Consider the following 21,069-nt stretch of genomic DNA (forward strand, 5'->3'; position numbering starts at 1 on the left):
CACTTTCTTGTTCCCCTCACTAAAAATCTATTTACTTACTCCGTACAATCGACAATATCAATTGAATTGTGGCTCCGGTGTGCGCTTCACCTATGTTTGATGCTTTTTGAGATGCTACATTGCCGGACACAAACGTGGTGGCGTATAAAGCACTGCCGAGGAAGAGTTTCACACAGGCGAATAACCACTGCACACGGTAATTTGATGTGACCAGCTAAGGCAGCCTAGAAATCCTGAGAAACAAGAAACCAAAGTCCACTCGTTGCTGCACCTTGAGATGTAGAGACGCTGTTGTCTTCTTCACTTTCTCTGTGAATTGGACATCCGACAGAACATGCGTGCAGTTGCTGTCGTTGATCTGATAGTGTAGCTCTCCTGCGAGAAAAACCAACAATAAATAAATGACCCTTTAAAAACAAGTAAAATAAAAACTCAGGGATGTCCATAGATAAATTATGCTTTAGCGAGTACAGCCCATAATAATGTTTTTTATTATTATTGCGCAAACATTACATGCCCCATTACGCGAGAGAACTCCGGCTGCGGCGGCGGCGTGGCTGAGTGATGGTAAGAAAAATGGCCGACAGCGCAAGGACGCTACGGTGGCTCTACGGTTCTGGTTCACTGAAGGCGTGCCTAGTGCATGGGTCATTGCACACGTCACGTCTTAGCCATATGGCTACCCAAAGGTGCTGCCTACTGCGTTCATCATTGGGCATGTGACGGCAAAGCCCATTGGCAGGAGGTGGCGCCACGTTATGGGCGTTTAAAAGGAGCGCGCTGCCTCCCAATGGAAAACATCAATCGAAAGCTTTTCACTAAAGGGAATATAATTCTGTTGCATTCCCACACGTAAGCAGTCTTAAGTCTCTTTGTCAGGTTTTTGCGAACCGGATGTGAGGCTGCTGTTTGTCCGTGATAGTTCTGTGCATGTGATGACCTTTGCAGTACCTTCACTATACGCCTACAAATTTCCTGTCCGTATACGACTTCGCTGTGGAATACTCGTTTCCAAGCCGTTTGTCATGTTCGGCTAGACTTGGGAATCCAGGTGAGAGTTCCGGCAGCGTAGATTAGTCGGTAAAGGTTTCTCTTCGTCCTTAAAGTCAAGCAGGGATTCTGATTCTTCCTTGAACAATTATAGTGACGCTGACCGAAATTACGCGTAAGACAGCCGTGAAAGAACTATCGCATATTTTGCAGTTTAGAATATTGCTAACTGCTTTGTACCGGGCTGCCACATTTATGCCATTGTGCCTGTGTGTATCATCTGAGCCATCGGAATCTGGGATTTCTCAATTTAGGCTCAAATTTCATTGAAGCTTACCCACGTGACTCAAGTGACTTTCACTCAGTTGACTGTGCCTATGTCTTGCACCTGCATATTTCTTCCGGCAGCTGTCTAATGTATAGTTCATAATCACTGGATCGTGGGCAGATGTGCAATCTCTCTAATTCTGGTGAACGTAAGACCAACCAGTAAGAGGCATCAGCTATATACACGCGCGACCGAAGGTGGAACTACAGACTGTTTCGTCACAGTGCTTACCTGCCCGCTGCAATAGGTGGGACCGAAAGTGTCACACTGCAAGCTCATTTACAACCTTGAACGCCTTAAGGGCGCTAGTTCGTCTACAACTTACACCCTCAGAGCCGTAAAGGGTGTGAGAGTGTTAGTTATAGAGAGAAAGTGCCCTGAAAGGTCTGAGTCGCTCTACAGGGCTGCAAAGTTTGCCAAGCAACTAAAACTGCTCAGGTTGCATATTCAAAGCCCCTTTTTATGCCCTTCACAGGCAAATATGTTTGTTCTTGTTTTTGCTGTCCTCTGGTTTCAACCGGAGTGGTAGGACGGGCCATTATGCAATACTGATCCAAATTTGACTGCATATACAGCATGCAGTGTAGTCTCAAAGGGGTGATCGTGTGAGCCTCCGTCTCACTTGAAAGTACGCACAGCAGCGTATCGCTACAATATGCAACACGTGTATTGTAGCAGACGATTTGGTGTGCATATGACTGCTTGCAACCACTTCCTTGCTTTAGAACCTAAGTTTGATGTCTTAAACGTCCCTCAAGCCGCTCTCCCAGCTCTGTCACGGTATTGAAAGACATCATTGGAACTTAGTTGCGAAACATGGCATAATAATTTGTTGATAAGTTTCTCAAACAATGTGTATTCAATCGTGCTTGTATGGTTGCTAAGTCTACCACAAACATCATCATCAGCAGAAGCCTATTTTTTATCCATACTGCAGGGTGGAAGCCTATCTCAGCGACGTGAAATACCCCTGTCTTCCGCCAGCTGATCTGATGTTATGCCTGTAAATTTCCCAAATACATTACACTATCAAATTTTCTGTCGTCCTCCACTATGCTTTTTTTTTCTTTTGGTGTACATTTTGTAACTATAGTTTACGCCGGCTTTCTGCCCTACGCATTAAATGGTCTGCCCAGCTCCCCGTCTTTTTCCCTTTGTGTCAACTCGAAAACCGGCTACCCCGTTTGTTCTCTAATCCCGACAGCCATCTTCTTGCCCCGTAAAGTTACACCTAACATTTTTGTTTCTATCGCTCGTTGAGCGGTTGTGAACTTCACCTCAAGCTTATTTTTTTAATTTCCAAGTTTATGTTCCATATATTAATAATAGTAGATGGCAATGATTGTACACATTTCAAAGATAGGGCTAAGCTGCCGGTCATCTGTCTATTAAATCATTTATTCTGTATTCGCTGAAATGCAAAAGCATTACAAAGGGGATTTGGTTACAGAACATTTAATACCAATTACAAAATCTGGGAAAGTATAACATGAAATATGAATCAGAGCACGGTGACTTGCACAATAAGAGGAAAGAGAACAAGTTCCGACAGCCATAAAACAATAAAGATATCAAAGACAAAAAATGGAAAAAACTCATATAACAGCACAATACATAGACATAGTTACTAGGTAAATAAATTGCAATGTAAAAGCGCGAACAGAAGTGGCCCTACCAAGCGATAATGCGTGATAAAAGCAATGTTAGAGGGCAGGTGGTGGGGACAGGGCGCACACTCAGGTCTGTTATCGTTGTTAACTCCTACTAATTGCTACATAAGCGCAGACATGAGTTTCGCGTGTAAGAAATGATAATAGTACACTTCGGGAAGCATCCATAAATGAGAAATGTTTTACGTGCACGGTGATAAATGGGACAGTGATAAACTGGCTTTTCTCAGTGTTATATTAGCTGTGCTACAACAGTAAGCTACGATAAAGCGAGTGATATAGCAATTGAAACAGTGAAATCGATAGTTTGTTTGTCGTACTTAGCATCCCAAATAGCAGTGGCATACTGTAATTTGGAGCCGACAAGGCTTATGAAAGCGGCAGTTTTATTGCTGTAGGAAATTCATTAAGATCATTATACTGATGTGTGTTTTTTTTATTAAATCAGAGGTTACACTGACGCCAAGGCATCGATAAGACGAAACATGCTCAGGAATAGTACTGTTAAGTTTATAGACTGGAAGGTGCTCATGTTCCCGAGAGCCACAAATAAGTTTGGCTCGTTAATATCAAATTCCTTACTGATTTTTCAAACAAACTTCTTGAATAATATAGGTTCAACTGTACTTTATGTTCGCCATGCTTGTTAGAAATCACACCATATATTACCGTCTGGCACATCATAGACGTAGTCACTTTAGCACCATAAACCCTGCATAACTAACACAGTCATGAGCAATAGGATTAATATATGTTATTGGAAACTCAACATGGTAAACCGTTAATTTAAAATTGAGATTTTGTTATGCTTGCCGTGTATGTCTCAACCAATTTTTGTACTTTCGTAAGTTTTCCGCTCGTAATCAATGTCCTTTGTACGCAATTAACTTAGATAAAGCTATCCCTTCACAGGTTTTTGAGGCTGACTCCCAGTGGTGAATTCTTCATCTCTTGCCATCCTTCTCAAGAATAAATTTCTCTTCTGGATCTCAAATTTCTATAGTATTCATAACTTTCCCTGCTAAGGTCCTGAAACATATGTTGCTAGTCGTCACTAGCGCCACTGAATAAGACAATGTGATTCGCAAAGCGTCGTTTGCCTAGATATTCACTGTTCTTCCGCACTTCTAGTCCTTCCCAGTCTAACAGCTAGAATTCGGCTTGTAAACGCGCATTGAATATCATTGCAGAGAGAAACAAAGAGAGATATCATTGTATAGATAGCGTCTCCTTACCTCGCCGCTTTCTTGTGGAAAAGCAGAATGGTTGTCAAGCCTTTCTGGTAACTCTTATAAAACTCAGCTATACGTATAGCGCCATGCTTCCTTACTGTTGCTATCTCTTTTATAGAAATGTATTTCCGTAATCTATAGAATAGAAGTGGTATAAATAGGGATCAAATGCCTCCGACAGGCTCGCCACGCTACGTGGGTGAAATTATATTTGTGAAAGGCGGCCTGCTCATGCTTGGCGTGTTAGTTTTAACGGATAAGAGGGGTGCCGTCTACTTAGGGAAGCCATATAGAGCGGTGGGTTATCCTTTGTAATTCTTTTCCATTACCTGATTTGATGACTTAGATGTAAGCCATTGTAGAATGCGCCTTCCTAAAGCTAGCTTGTTCTCTTGGTCGACTGAAGATGTTGACATGATCTCATTGGGAATGAATTACCTTTGTGAACATTTTATACAGCACTGTACTTAAACTCGCGAGCCTATAATTCATGCATTCTTTAACATCTCCCTTTTTTGGATCAGTGTAATGTTGGCATTATGCCATCTTTCTGGTACACTTCAGCTCTTGAGGCATTGAGTATAAAGAGTCCCAAACTTTTTCATTTGAATATTCGCTTCATCTTCGCTTAAATCGAGTGTTATTTGATCTTTCCCTGACAGTTTTCCCCGGACATATCTTGCAAAGTCCTTTTAATTTCGTCGCTAGTTACGCATGGAGCTTCTTTATACTGTTCGTTACTACATCCATTCAAGATTGCGAGCCCATCTGTACACACTATATTTCAGTGTAGAAGTCCTGTGCTGCCTTTACTATATCATAGAAAATGCTAATGACATTGCTCTGCGTATCTTTCACTGCACGCATCTTGCTCTTCCCTGTGCCAAGTCTTCGTCCCACTGATTTTACGCTGCGAACACTTTTTAGTGCTTCCTCAATCTTCATGACATTTTTATTTTTATTACCACTTACTTTGTCCTTGTTTATTGGCACTGACAGGTCTCCTTATTGTATCGCTTGACAGTTTCGTGCTTTGTGGTTTCTTTATTAGGTCACTTGATTCTTTGTACAGCCTACCTACTTATTGCCATACTTACCACTTAATCGTTCCTTAAACAATGAATGTAGATACAGTTTCATTCATTACCTTCATGCTATCCATCTTCCTCTTCTAAAACTGTTACGTATATAGTCGGCGCCAAAAGTTTAGGGACGGCAAGGTCTGAAAAACCACGAATTTCTGAGCAACTATGAACGTAGTCTGTACAAACCTACAACATTAAGCTGTTTTCACATACAAGTGTACGCAGCCCAAGCTGCGGAAATTTCAAGCTTCTATCGCATGCAGTGCTACGTAAAATTTGACTACCATGGCATCTCCTCTACACATCCTTTCAAAATATTTAAGGTGAAGCTCGCTTAGCTTTCAAACCGCTATCGACTGCGCAGGTGCACACTGACGTCACAAAGTCGCGATCCTACGAAGCACGGTAATCATGCCACAGGATACATAGTCTTGTTCTCCATAATTTGGTCCTCACATACTGCAATCTTTCGGCAATAGAGCTTCAGACAATAAATACTTGATGTAACTCTGGCTCTATAGTGTCCCCGGGAGCTGCACGCGCGGCGGTTCAAGCAGAATGAAAATGATGGGTTGTAGATCGGCTTGCCCACACTTCGTCCTTGTGGCTTCAAACCGCTTCAAGTCTTCGTAAAGTTGTCAATTTCTACAAAGGACTGGGTAATAAATAATTAAATAAATGTTATTAAATTTTTCCGACGGCGCGATTCGAATTCGGGACTTCAAGCACAAAAGTTCGATATTGAAAGCACTACGCCACGGATGCATGAATCAACGCACGGCATAGGACGCCCTTATAAATTTCTCCTGGGCAAGCCAACGTGTACAGAGGCTTAGAGTGATACGGTTTGGTCCCCTCGACAGGCTGTACCACTGCCGTTAGTACAGACTGTGCGGGTTCGCAGACCTTTTGGCAATTTATAAAGCGTAGAGTGCCTTCAAATTTATGAGAATGAAGGCAGTTAAAGCATATGTGAAGAAGTACTCACAAAGTAAAGAACGCAAGAGCAGACGACAGCGCGGCTGTCCTCAACAAAAGGAAAAGAAAGACAAGGGAGGCTCGTGCAGCGAATGAAGAAGGGGCTCGCACAAGGGAGATCGTCAGACCGCCGGCACGACTAGGGCCGCAGGGTCTACGGAAACCACATCTACGAGTGAGTTTCACTCGACCAGGCGTCCGTCTTCGGGAACTGGACCGGGCATCCGTCATCGAGACAGAGAACGCCTCGTGTCTTTACACGGAACGAAACCTCGGAGCGGCCTGCTGCAACCTCGAACCCGCATCTACGCGCGAGGTTCAGGAGATTGGGCGTGCGTCATCGAAAACGGGCCCCTGGGGCCGTCTTCCTGCAAGAAACCTCGCAGCGGCCTATTCCCGTCGACAGAGCTATCGGCTGTCCGCCTATCCGGCCCCGTAATGCTGCGTCTACTTTTCCACGCTAGTCATCAATCTACCAGGGAATGGTCCACCTGAAAGACTCTATGAGTCTCCACGCTCCTGACTTCAACCGCAACCTTGCGACACTACATTTCTTTTCTTTCCCTGTTTACGGACAGCTTTGCATGCATGGTTCTAGTTCAAGATATTCGTGTTTACGTGCCATCTAATATAATTGCCGTGTGTTTCCTAATCCGGCACTATCTCATCCAACTTCCTCGAATTACACGCCTTGCAACGTGACGATCCTAACCATGACAGCATGATAAAGAAAGCTACAAGACCGTCTGAATCCACAAACACCACCTGTGGTTGATCAGAGCACCACAATATAGCTTGCGTGCTCATCTAGCTTGTTGTCGCACGCGTACCGCATTCTTCTTTTACGCCGCTGACATCATGGCCCCATGACTCTCATATTCAGTAACGTGTCGACCACCGGAACTCTGCCAATGTTGAGGGGCGCTACTCCAGGAATTCATGGTGAACACCACTAGAACCAACGAGAAATGTATTAGCCCTCAGCTCTCTTTAACACTTTCTTTTTTTTTCTCTTTTCTACGCTGGCTCATTTTTCTTTCGTATTATTTCTTTTCTGTATCTTAGCCCCTTAAACATGTTCAACTAGTACCAACTCACCCGAATGTCGATCCTTCTTCAATTCCAACGTTCCGGCCGGTTCCGGCCTTCAATAAGGTTTTTGATGAAGGCCCGACCCCGGCCGGAACGCCGAAATGAAAAGTTTTGTTTTGAGACGTGTGCCTGCACTCTTTCAATTTGTACACAGGGTGATCATTTCTAAGTCCTTGTGGAATTTTAAATATCGCATGTTGCAGGAAACAATCATTCTAATCATGTCTCTTATTAAGAGAGGCGGACATCGCTTGCGCGAGAAATTGAGACATATTCAACCAATTAGCAAAATGTAACTAACTTTCTTTTCTATTATTTCCTTCACGACACATATTGTAATTTACGCATTGTTGCCTGTGAGTTTGCAAGGCGTATCCACTTGGACTGAATTTTGAGAATGATGCTACTTTGGAGATATGCTCCATCAAACCTGCCGTAAAAATGTAGTTTTGTTCCGCTTAGTTTTTAGCGAAACGCTCGTTTATGGATTAAAGCGCAAAAGTAATTTGAATTCTCACCTGTTTCGTTCCACATTATGGGAAAATATCTCAAGAAGGGCGTCATCCCGGAAACCAATTTCAAGTGGATACGTCATGCGAGCTCACAAGCTACAATTCGTAAATTTCAATATGTGCCGTAAATAATTACTGAAGAAGTTGTTGAGTGAATTTTCCTTAATTAGTTGGATCTGCGTTTTGATTTATCGTGCTAGTATTATCCGCCTCGTTGAATATTCTAGCTAGTGAAAAAACAAATTATCCTGTCTGCCACAGGCCATCTTAAAAAATTACGTAATATTTAAAATTATCGCCTTGTATATACCCTTGCCTCGTGACTGGTTTTTGCACACTTCCTGCACATGCATTTTCGAGGGATATTGTACTCCTAATGCTAGCGTATTAAACGTCATAATTTCAATTTATTGAGCTCGTAGATTTAGCTTTCGTAGAACGCACCTTCTGTCAGCGAAGTCTTGGCCAGCACCAACGTGGCACCGGCAAATATGCAGCCGTACATGGCAGCCACGTTGTCTACGCTGTTGCTCAAGTGAACGCAGACGCGGTCACCCGTTGCGACGCCGTGCTGCTGGAAGCCTGTAGCGTAGCGTTGCATTCGCAGGAACAACTCGCGTCGTGTAAGATGCTCGTCATTATCGACCTGCAAGACGAACACATGGGAATGGAGAGATTGCCGTGCAAAGATGTCGTTTCATGAATCGCTTGACTCTGCTATACGCGCTACATACATTCAACGTTAATGACGCAGCGTGTACGACTGTCCTTGCCTTCTCAGTCAACCATTCAGTCAATAAAAAAAGCATTCATGTTTCCGCAGGTAGGACGAAGACGGGCTAGGGTTGGTGTTCTAAGTTGTAGTGGTCAGACAGCAGCGATGGAAAACTTAGCCTCCCCCCTCTTGAGTAATGCTTTACGACAGGTGAAGCATTCATCAAGCTACTTGGAAAGGGTTCACTGCATCAGTGAGGGCAAGGAAACAGTACAAAAGAAATGTATGCACAAGAGTAGAAAAAGAAACATACAATGTAAAGCAAACGTAACTTGCTGCGAGAAATGTAGGCGGTGTTTTTCTTTATGTTTTTAGACGATATCATATTTTTATAAAACGGTGTAGTGCTTAGCGAACGTAATGTTTTTTTTTTTATCACAGAAGTTCCTAGCTAACGAGCACATACTTTGCCGCCATTAACGCGAGTTTCAAAGGCGTAATTACCAAGCACTGCTAAGCGACGTTTACATGCGTAGCATTTGTATGCTTACCCAACTATAAATTTTTCCGTCCATCACGTAAGACGAATGCAATAGTTCATACCGCCCTGAACAATGGTTCATACCATTGCAATGGTTGACAATCGAATGCAATGGTTCGTACCGCAGACAATGTGGTATACACCCGTAATAACATGAAAAGTTCAATGGCGCATACCCACGTAAGGCGGAGGCTCAGCATACTAAAGCGAACAGTGCATGCATTCGTTTAAAACACCCATACAACCCAAAGAACATCATACGCTTCAATAAATATCAAGCTCAAAATAAGCATCCTAAGCATCAGTGAAGCACTGCATACCTCCATAAGCAATTGTAGTAATGGTTTTGCCAGAGCTTCGCTGGACAGCCATTTTGACAAGGACCGATAAGAGTCGATAGGGTCGGATCATGTTCTATAAGGTTGATAACGGCCGATGAGGGTTGATAAGGGTTTATGCTGGTCGAATCAAGTTTCATAACAGCAATGACACCGGGCTGCTTGGAGATGAGCAAGGCACACTGTGCTGATGCATACTTATACAACTCCCGAAAGAACTTCTCCAGTAATTTTTTTATCATGGCTGTGCAGATCTCTCAATGACAAATTTGGAGGCAGTCACATTACAATACATCCGAATTTTTTTAGAAGTATACAAAATCTTACCTGTTACGAGATGATTGTCTTCAAATTGGAACTCTCCATAGATCCGAAATACGAGCCGAGCGCAGAGTACGTGCAGTTAAGGGGACCCCGCTATGGCAGCAAACGGAAACGCCGTTCAACGAAGCTCGACCAACTTCGAAATTTAATGTCGTGGCCAGTAGAAGCAGGTACTGTTGCCACCCATTTTGCCAAGCAGGCACAACATGCCATCACTGAAACTGGATCCTATCCTTCGTGACGGGTCGCACTCAGTTTCAATATTACGTAAATTGAGCGTTTAAATTCGATAATAAATACCTCCGATTAGGCGCAATTTTCGAAACATGATTAGTATGGGTGTATTAAAATGTGACCGCCTCCACATTTGCCATTTCGAGAGCTGTCCCTAGACTCTTGTAAAATATAAATTACTAGAATTTTGGTATTTGATGTGTGAAAATTACGTTTTTAGTGACCAAGTGTGCCTACCCTGACCAGGAACTCCTATTAAGAAAGCGCCTACTCCGCTAGTACGCTCATAGCCTTTATAATAAGAAATGTCTAGCAAAAAAAAACATAACCCTCTCTATTCGACAAAAAATCGCAGACTAAACTCCAGCTGCAATTTACTTACAGCCAATCATTCTTCAAAGCACTTGGCTCATAAACCATGTATGTGGGTGCATGTCATCATTGGACCCACCATACTGTACTGACCGGTGTGTACGCCCCCTCTGCAAGCGTCGAATCCTCATGAAAGCTACGCGAGGCGGAACGAGCGCTGCCCTCGTATAAGTTAAGCCCGAGATGGGTCACCGTGCCTGGACGTAGTATAATTTTTTTAGACTTTAAGAATAAAGTGCAGGAATTGAAGAATGTCCCCAAGCTCTAGCAATGTGTTTATCATATAACTGAAGCGTTCTTGCCAAATTTATGCGTCACACGCAAGAAACTGTAGGGCGCAACTGCAGGTTCTATTTTAATGTATGCCACGTCCATGAGGTGCGTTACCTAGGGAACACCAGATCGGATTGGGACGCCAGCCTACCCTTCTTAATGCGCGATGCTGCTCGCAGTGATAAAGGTCCTGTTGCCATAGCAGGAGCACGTTTCCGTTGACAACCACCAAGTACTACCAATCTGTACGTCTTTTATTTCAACGCAAAATGCTTTCAACAGTTTCCCTCTTCTTTTTCTGTCGTTTCTTCATACGGAAATCTGTCTGTATGCTGGCATGTTTTGCTCTGAATACGGCCAACCACAGAAATTAGGAACGAATGAATCAATTAGGAATGATGCTTAACTGAAAGGTAAAATTTTATTTTGTCTCTTACTCGAGGGATGCTGAAGCTGCTTAGCGTAGGCTCTAAATGAATAAATGTTCAACAATGGTTCGTGAATATATGCTCCCGTCCGCGATGTTCCTCTATGGAAATTCACACGAAGTCGCAGCCAATTGACGCACGAGTACGACGTTAACACCCGAGGCTTGCTGCCGATGGATAATTTTTAACACGCCGGAAATCACCTGGCGATTCCTGAATTTTTACGACTGTGACATTTCTATCTGTGTAAAGGTAATTTCTCTTTCGTAACGTTTTGTTTCGATAAAACTGCTAGTGCTCCACTGCATCATAACTCGCTTGTACATCTAATTATTCCCAGTTTCCAGCTTAGCATAACCTTATTTCCAGGTGATATAATCGACAGAATATGTTACCACAAAGCAGTGCACATATCATTTCCTTCCTTCTTGATTAACAACGATGGCTTAACATTACAACGTCGCTTGACTTCACGCATGCTGATCACAAATGTACAAGGGATACATAGGCTCTAAACTTTGCTTTTTTAAACGCTTCATTGATATGACAATCATATATCAGTTGGGGCATACTGACTGTAAAGGTGTGCTGAGTGAACCTGAGTGAACCTGAGTGAACCTGGAGGAATCGTGGGTGAACCACAGCTTATACGGCCATTGTCGCGACGGGTTCATCGCTTGCGCCAGCAGGACAAGGCAGTAAATAATCAGAGCTATATTCGTTTTAGCGTTGTTAAATGCTGCTTATGCGTGATTAGGAGCGCGTTCATTAGGCACTGACACCTTCCTTGGCCCCCTTCATCCCAGGCGATGTATGTACAATACAATGTATGTACAACAAACAGTACAATAAAAAACTTCATGTCTGCTACACACTTCCACTTTTTGTGTTCAACTACCATGATAAGTACAAACTAATGCCGTCAATTATGAAGCTTTGTCTCACCAGCCAACACCACTGCACCTCGTTTTAAATCACACGGCACAACAACCATATATGATAAATCTGATCTGAATAAATATTTGAATGTTAAATTCCACTGCGTGTTTGCGCAAGATGTGAATTCATTGCCATCTCCTACGAATACCTAACCGAAGTTCTCTGCCAGCAATATTGTCAGCAGTGGAAATGGTATCCTGTTTCTGCAAGTAAACTTCGAGAAACTGAAGTGCCCAGTTCTGAGCATATTGAGAACAGCTTCCTGATTCGTTAATCTACTTGGTGTGCAGTTCATTTGAATGTCACTTTCAACACGTAATTCACTTCAGACATCATCTGCCGGAGCGGGAATCAGCCAAGATGGTGCCCCTTTTTAAATTGGGCGAACAACAGCCGTTTTTCCTAGAAGTTTCATAAATATATTTTTTTTATGTATACCGCCAATCTCAAACGAAATCGTTGTACCCACCCCCCTCTGTAACGCCCTTTTGGGCCCTGAGGGTACTGTCAATAAATAAATAAATAAATAAATAGTATAGAGGGCACATACATGAGTTAAGCTTAAAACAGACTTAGGACACGTACTGTGAAACACAATGGAATACAGATTTACGATAATTAGGCATCAAGATAACTGTGACAATACACAGAACCTAATTACATAAACGTAGAATCAAAAGCAATTAAAATAAAACTAAGTATACATAAAATAAAGGTTTAACAGTTTTTGTGACGAACATGGTAGCGTTGAACAATGTATAAAAATAACGTGTCAATTAGTGATCGAGACTTATGGGCACGTACTGCTTTCTCGGCCAACACTTGAATGTTTTTTCAAGTCAAACTTCCCGTAATTCAAGGACCCAATTAGTTCCACTCTGATAGGTCTGATACGCGCAAAACCGATAACTATGACTTTATGAAAGGTTATGTCGCCCTGAAAAAAATGAAACCGTAACATTAGTCTAGCAAAGTTACCTCACTTACGTAAGGTTAGCAAACCAGTATGTTCCATTGGTTGTTAGTTCATAATAATTTGAAATAAACTATAATGCCCTTGTCTGCAAGCCTTCAAGCCTGGCCAATAGATTTATTGGTGAAAGGAAACCAAACAATCTTAGCATACTCAAGGATAGTTGAAGAATTATGTCGTAATATAGTAGCTTTGGGTCTAGTGAGACCGGACGAAGGCTCCTTCACAGGAAAAGAGAGCCACTTTAGCGCGCTCGATGTAATTTTTTAACGCGCGTTTCCCATCACAGGTCACCTGATACGTTAGACCCAAGTACTTGTGCTTGAAAATCCTACTTAGAGGCGTGCCATTGATAATGTAAGTTAAGTCAGATATTTGTTTGTTTCTAGTTATTGTTGATGTCGGAGATTTCTCTTCGTTGAAAGTCATCTACCACTCCTGACACCAAGAGAAAACGGACTTCAGGGGCCGTATTCTGTAACGGTTCCTTTGGGAACCGGTTCCTTTTGGCTGTTACGTCTGGATTACGTAACTCGGAGAAAGAGTGGAACGGGGCGGCGTGAGGGGAACCAATCAACGAGCGGCGGTCTGCCGGAAGGTCACGTCATCATTTTTGTTTGTACTTGGGGGACGGTATAGCAATTAAAGGATGTTGCTGGTTTGATAAAAAAACATTGGTTTCTACAGAACACTTGCAAATATATTTTCAGTCATAAATGTGAGCTTGCGGCGCAGACCGCTACTGGGAGTTGTAAGTTTATTTGTGTTGTTTTCTTATTTAGTCGCTAGGTGGTGTGCCATACGCTATGCAAACAAGTTGCCTCGCTTTGTTTACGTTTTGGACTTGCCAGTTTGCGCGCCGCGGATCCAAAACGGTGTACCCGCAGAAGGTTAGGCTGCTGGGTCCTCATGTTTCAGCGAGGCAACGCGATATACTCGTGTCATTTGTTGAAGAGCACCCCTACCTTGCGAAGGCGTCGTGTGTGCTGGGTCAACAGCTGACGGCGGCGCGCAAGGAGGAGCTCTCGCAGCAAGTGATTGCCTTGCTGAACGCTGAGGGCCCGGCAGTGAAAACTGCAGCCCAATGGCGCGGCGTGTGGAAGAAAGACGTGTATAACGCCCGCCGTGATGCAGCCAGGTAAGCACACTCGTTGACGGAGCTTTTGCGCACCATATATTCTAACAAACGTGTTAATCACAGAGGAACCGGAAGAGGCAGCCTGCCCGGACCGCGAGGGCGGGCGAGCGCCATCGGAGTCTGCCCGCCGTTCTTTGAGCCCGACGAAGAGGTGAACATCAGGCGCATGGGTTTCAATAGGTCAACGCCAAGTCGACGTGCTGTCGCGATTCGCTCAGTCACCGCCGTTATGGCTGATGTGTGGTCGCGCGCTAGTGTTGCCGCTCAGAAGATGGCCCGAGCTTGAGCGGAAATCGTCAAGCTATTTACTATCGCTTGCGTCAAGTAAGGTCGACATTTTTGTTTAATACCTTTCATCAGTATTTCATTCTACTCATTCAAACATTAGGGGGGTTAATAGAGTTGATTTTCCGGTCGGAGCCGGCGAAATGTCTGAGGTTGTATTTAGTGTGACGAGCATCGAGTGATTATTACAGAGTTTGAAACGAACAAAAGTGTGTGGTCCGGATGATATCCCTACATCATTCCTTATAAGTTGCTCGGGCATCTTTGTACTTCTGTCGCTTATTTCAAAATTTCTTAAATAACAGCGTTGTTCCTGGTGATTGGAAACTAGCGCGAGTGGTGCCAATTCATAAGAGTGGACAGAGGAACAGAGTTGAGAATTACGGACCAGTATCCTTAACTAGCATTTTATGTATGTAAGGTTATGGCACATGTGTATACCTGCATCATGTCTCATCTTGATAACAATAACCTTCTTCATCCTAGTCAGCATGGGTTTCGGCAGGGTTTTTCGTGTACGACACAATTGGTTGCATTCACTCATGAGCTAGTCTCAGCAGTCGACAAGAAACAAATTGTTGATTGTATATTTCTGTATTTCAAAAAAGCTTTTGACGTCGTTACGCATAGTCTACTGATCGCTAAACTTTTACTATACAAATTGGATGAGAAGGTTATCGCATGTATTGCCGAGTATCTTCGCTCAAGATAGATGTCTGTGGCTCTCAACGGATGTTCCTCTGAATACGTACCTGTGACTTCTGGGGTTCCCCAGAAGTCACATTCATGGCACCACTTCAGGCATTACATCATCATTTACAGCATGGTTTCCAAAAAGGATTTTCTTGCGAAACCTAACTACTAGAATTCACGTCAGACTTACACTTTCATATGAACAGTAATAAACAAATTGACTGCATCTTTTTGGATTTCTCGAAAGCATTCGATCGTGTAGCCCATAGTCACCCGATATCAAAGCTCTCAGCAATTAAACTCAACTCACTAACCCTATCATGGATTCGTAATTTTCTTACTAATCGCGAACAGTTCACTGTTGTTGCTAACTTTTCCTCTGGCCTCTTTGACGTCACCTCTGGTGTACCTCAAGGCAGTTTACTTGGGCCTCTTCTCTTTTTAATTTACATTAACGACTTGCCGAACAATATATCATCTTCTGTACGATTATTATTTCACAGATTTGTTCACACAGTTGGCCTAACCTTATCAAACCTGAAAGAAGCATCCTCGACGTCACAACGACTGAACAATCAGTTCAGCTACACCCGAATTTATGGCAACACACAACGCTTTTAATTTTTCAACTTTGCTCCATGCGGTCCGTTTATGGAACGCACTACCAGATACCATTGCATGCCAATCTAAACACACTGCATTTCGCAATCTGCTAAGCAATCAATATGCCGTTTCAACCGTCTAAACACGTCATGTCTTTTGTAATTTACTTGCATTTTTTTCTACAAGTTAAAGAATTTCAGCGCTCCCAATTTTTTTACAATGCTTACTACTGTATAACATGTAAAACCGTTTACAATGTTATTATGCTATTATGTTGTTGTTTACCATTTATTGTTATTGCTCTACATATTGTATTTGCTAATGTATTAATTTTCCATGTTCTGTGTGCACTCCTTTCATTATGCTGATGTTTATTTCTTTCCCGATTCCATACTAATATGTTACCGTATTTCCCCCTTACACTATGCCTTCTCGAAGGCCTGTAAGGTACACGTAAATAAATAAATTAATATTTAGAATGTTTGCAGATGACTGTATAGTATATAAGGTCATCAACAGCGAATCTGACCAACAAGCACTACAATATGATTTGGATTTGATTGCCACATGGTGTGAAAAATGGAAAATGTCACTGAATGAGCAAAAGAGTGTCCACGTCACCTTTACCGGGAAGCGCTCATATGACAGCAATCGTAACACTATAAATAATGCTACTCTTGAACAAGTGTCAGAATATAAATACTTAGGTGTATTTTTTTCTGCTGATCTAAGGTGGAACAGACACGTTACTCATGTTAGGAACAAGGCTGTCGGAGCATTAGGTTTCTTGAAACGTATCTTTAGTAGCTTGCCACAGAAACTTAGGCAGCAACTGTATTTCACACATGTGCGCAGTACACTAGAGTATGCGTGTGTTTGCTGGGATCCATATACTACAGAACTTGTAGATAAACGAGAAAAAGTGCAGAACAGGGCAGTTCGGTTTGTCCTTGGCAATTATGACAGGATGCTTAGCATGACAGAAAGCAAAAAGGCATTAAATTGGCATCTTCTCAAACACCGTCGCCGAAACCTCAGATTAAAATTTCTTCATAACATATACCACTCTAATGCGGGGATAGCCAGGTAATTGTATTTTAAGCCGCCCACATGTTTCTCAGAAGAACTATGTCCCCGTCTTTTTTGCGGTCAATATGATTTGCACATGTTTCTCAAAGGCGAGATCACAAATTAAAAATATGTGAGATTCCTTTTGACGCTCTATTGCATGAATTATGAACCGACTGTAACACGACTGTAATAATAAAGATAAAGCTTTGTGCCAAATATGGCACACCATGAAGATGGCTGAGCGCTCTTGCTGCCATGGGCGGAAAACAAACCTTCACGGACGGTGGTATTTTTAGTGCGATGTGGGGAATGAAATGAAACAGTTGTTTGCTGCGTTCAGGCACAGATTAATGTTGCACTTCCTCTATCTTACCAACGACTTGTTTGTGCAAGGTGGCCGCTTACATCTTTGTTTCTTCTCGTCAAATTCTGGCCAGTGGCCGACTTAGTCAGATCGGTCGTCTTTGGGTGGCATTGCGGCCGCTGGTCCCTGTGCTTTTTTGACTTGAACCTGGAATTCGATGTCCTGACTAGAAGTCCTTCCTGGTCGCTAGTTGGGTAGGCACTTGTTATGCGAGGTAAGGCATTCTGCAATTTCTGCTTTTAAATGAGCCAGCGGTAGTACTTGTCTCCTCCTAAGCTGCTCCTGCACCCTCCTGTACAAGACCCATGCTGTTACTACCGATAAGTCTAGCATAGGCGTAAAAATTCGAAAGTGCCATTTCTTCGACCTCTGATATGCATGCAGTAAAGTCCAAACAGCGAGTGCAGCAGGTCAACACCACCCATGTGCCTGTTATGGACCTTTACTACGCTGGGGCAATCAATTTCGCGAAACACCTTGGCGGAGGTAAACCAGCGCTTAGTTTTTTGGACTGGATCTCTCCCAACAAAGCTCGGCAGAAATGTCACTGCGCGGTTATCGTATCAACGCACACACGATAACTCCACGTCATGTATCGCGTTTGTGAGTGCCTCTGAAGCACCACGTCCTTTACATTTCAGTTCCTTTTCGCTTTTCAGGCGGCTGTTTGGTAGACAATTCGCCCTTACCGTACTGATCGTCAAAATTCCATCTTGTGATAGAGTGACCTGCAACTTCGGGCTATTGAACAGATGGCAGCACGTTACCATATTTTGTATTTCAAGTTCATACTGTGCCAAATATGGCACACACCGATTTCGGTTTCTCTGCTGTAGTTGCAGGCAAAATTGAGAAAACTAGTAACTGCCTTGAATTGACGAGACCAAAAAATATGCCAAAATAATTTTTCTATGCTTCTGCGGTCGAAATTTTCAGAGAAAAAAAAACAATTGCTTGTGTTTGCCCCCTCCAAGTTTCACGTTGCATCCCAAAATCTACTTCACCTCTGTTTTGCGTATCGCTCAAGAGATGGCAGCACTTGCCGATAATAAGTGCGCATAACTATGAGATTTACTCTGATGGTATCACATTCTCAACTGGGAATCTCACACACGCGAAAAAGAATGGTAACTGGTATGTGCCAAATATGGGACGCCATGCAATAGAAGGTTAAAAGCGACGCTTTCCGCTACTCTTTCTATGTTCGTACTATAAGAGATTGAAATACTCTACCACCTGACACTGTCTGTATTTGTTCAAATGATGATTTCTTCCATGCTTTATGAATGTAATTTTGAGTGTTCATTTATATGAGTTGTACCCTCCCTGCTGTAATGCCTGAATGGCGAAGCAGGTAACCAGTGAATAAAATAAAGAAATGTTTCATTGTCATGATTTTGTTTATATTGTGTTATAGCGTAGTTGCACCTTGTTAAGCAGCAATTACGAGCATTATGTGAAATCATGCGTGCAAGAAATGCAATGTTGAAGCAACTCTTGAGTTTAAACAAAGCAGTAGTAAGCATGAGTGTCCGCTATGTAAGGAAATCCTGCTCCAAAAAGTGCTTGGCATGTCTCGTTTGTTGCTATACGTTTCAATATGTGCTATACAGATTGCTTTGAACGACATTTCAGTTGCTGTGCAACTTGTGCTGTGCTTGTGTGTCACACATGAACAGACACCTTCAGCTTTGGAACAATGCATACTGCACAGTAAAATAGGCATCGCAAAGCAATATTCAACTATGCAAGATTGGTTGCCATTCACCTTGGAAATAACCTTTATTTAAAGAAAATTCCCTGGCAAGACAATATTCAAAAGCACAGTGAACAAAGCAAAGGAGTAACATAATGGCACATGGCTATTTGTCACTGCATGTGTATCTGTCATGCTCAACATAGACAAATCATGTGCTTTTCACAACCGCAGCATGCAGCATACTACGATTAGCCACATGTGAGCACACGCAATGTGTTATGTTGAAGTGCACGGCCTATTTACTTCATGAAAAGAAAAATAAAACATGTTCCACCAGCACATGTCTCCGCCTCATTTGCCAGCGAATGCGCCGGCGCACACTTTGCAGGTAGGCAATGCGCAAATTTCTGGGCAGCCGAAACACACCAGCTATGGATTCGCGCACCGCACGGCCTCATTGAAACAAAGCTCAAGAAGGCTGTACAGGGTGCGCCTGCGGTGGCACCTGTACTTGAAGCGGCACTTGTGCCTGGGCTGGCCGCTGTGCGCTGTCGTCATGTGCACCGTCATCATCTGGGTCGTCTGGCAGAGGCACGCCTGCTGCAAGGCAGAGGTTATGCAGCGCTGCACAAGCTGCAACAATAGTGGCTGCTTTCTGAGGCGAGTAGTGGAGCACCCGATACATCTGCAGGCATCGGAAGCGGCTCTTGACGACTCCTATGCACCGCTCAACGGCATTTCGCATTGATGCGTGTGCCTCATTATAGCGCCCCTCTGCCGTGAGGCGATTTGGGTGACCAGGCACAGGAGTCATGATCCATGGCGCTAGCCGGTACCGAGAGTCCCCTGTAAAGTGTTGCATGTTAGTGAACGAAATGGATACATTAAGGCGCAATGCAAGAACACAGTCTACGCCAGGGCCCTTTTACAACAGGAGCGGGTCTTGGATTTATTGTTGCAATATCTATCAAACATTGACCTTCCCGGAAAGTTGTAAAGAAAGTTCAACTCATTTTAAAGAAAAGCCCTATTTCACCTGTTGTCTTGGCTGCAAATCTCATTCTCAGGTTAAGTTGGACATGTAATATTTATTTCATACTCGTGGTTTTCTGCTCCGTTCATCCCATTTGCCCCTCCCTAAATGTACATCTTCCACTAAAACTTATTAGCTCTTCTCTCTTCAGAAGTGTTATTTTATAAAACACTTCTAAGGTCTACTCTCGAATATGCTGCCAGTATCTGGGATCCTTGCTCTACCTTTCGTACCTCTTCTCATGAAGGTACCCAAAATCGAGCTACCCGTTTGATCCTTTCTAATCACTCCAGCACCACATGTCACTGCAAGAAAAAAAATCACACACATTGCGACACAAAGCAAAATAGCGCAACTTGCACCATTCTACAATATATACTACACCGATCACTAACGTCGATGCCGAAAGTTTCACGCACACGCTTATTCCTTTGTTCCAAGGACAGTGACCAGGGACCAGGTCCCCGAGTCCATTGTCACCAACCCTTTTCCACCATACTTGAAAACTGCCATTTCGACGTGTTCTGTAGAATTCCACCCCTGCCTGTAGCGCTCCACTTGGCATTCAGTGTATTGAAATTAATAAATAAACAGCATAACATGTCAGCTGTTGTATACATGCTGGTACAAATATCTGCCTTTTAAGAGAGACTTGTTTCTCTCGATAGTCACTGCAGGTTCATTAGGTACCGCTGCATTCACAACACATTTCTAGCAAATCACGCTTTCTTAAAGTTTGCTAGGATGCAAAACTATTTGACTGTGTATGTTTTACATGTGGAAGAAGCACTGCTACTTCAGGTGCACTTACCAAGCAAGACTTCTCCATGAAGTAACAGGCCACGAGTGAGGCGGCGGCGAAATGTAGAATGCCTCCAGACGAATGAATCGTGACACGATCCCGGAAACCGTGGGTCAATTTCCAGGATATTCAGCTTCGCGTCGCACACCTCATAAGGGAAAGCAAAGAGAAGGTGTCAGTGCCACTGCAACAAATATGTGGCAACATATTTGCTTACAACACTACTTGCCAAACAGTTACTGTTCAGTCAGTGAACACAATTACAGAAAAGGAGATATCAACATACGCAGTAGGCAGTTGAACTAATGATCAGCATGATAACAGTGTCATCTTAACCTACAAATGCAATGTTGGCAT

At 43.1% G+C, this 21,069-nt stretch overlaps 1 protein-coding gene across 1 annotated transcript in view; it reads right to left on the reverse strand.

The window, feature by feature from the left end:
- Positions 1-21,069, reverse strand: part of LOC135920568 (uncharacterized) — a 62,511-nt gene that overhangs the window by 33,937 nt on the left and 7,505 nt on the right. Inside the window, exons 2-3 of the mRNA XM_065454888.2 lie at positions 8,332-8,533; positions 272-375 (exon numbers count right to left, since the gene is read on the reverse strand). Coding sequence (XP_065310960.2) covers positions 272-375; positions 8,332-8,533 — 306 coding nt within the window. The remainder of the gene's footprint in view (positions 1-271; positions 376-8,331; positions 8,534-21,069) is intronic.

This window comes from Dermacentor albipictus, chromosome 3, assembly GCF_038994185.2.
Source record: "Dermacentor albipictus isolate Rhodes 1998 colony chromosome 3, USDA_Dalb.pri_finalv2, whole genome shotgun sequence".
Classification (NCBI taxonomy): domain Eukaryota; kingdom Metazoa; phylum Arthropoda; class Arachnida; order Ixodida; family Ixodidae; genus Dermacentor; species Dermacentor albipictus.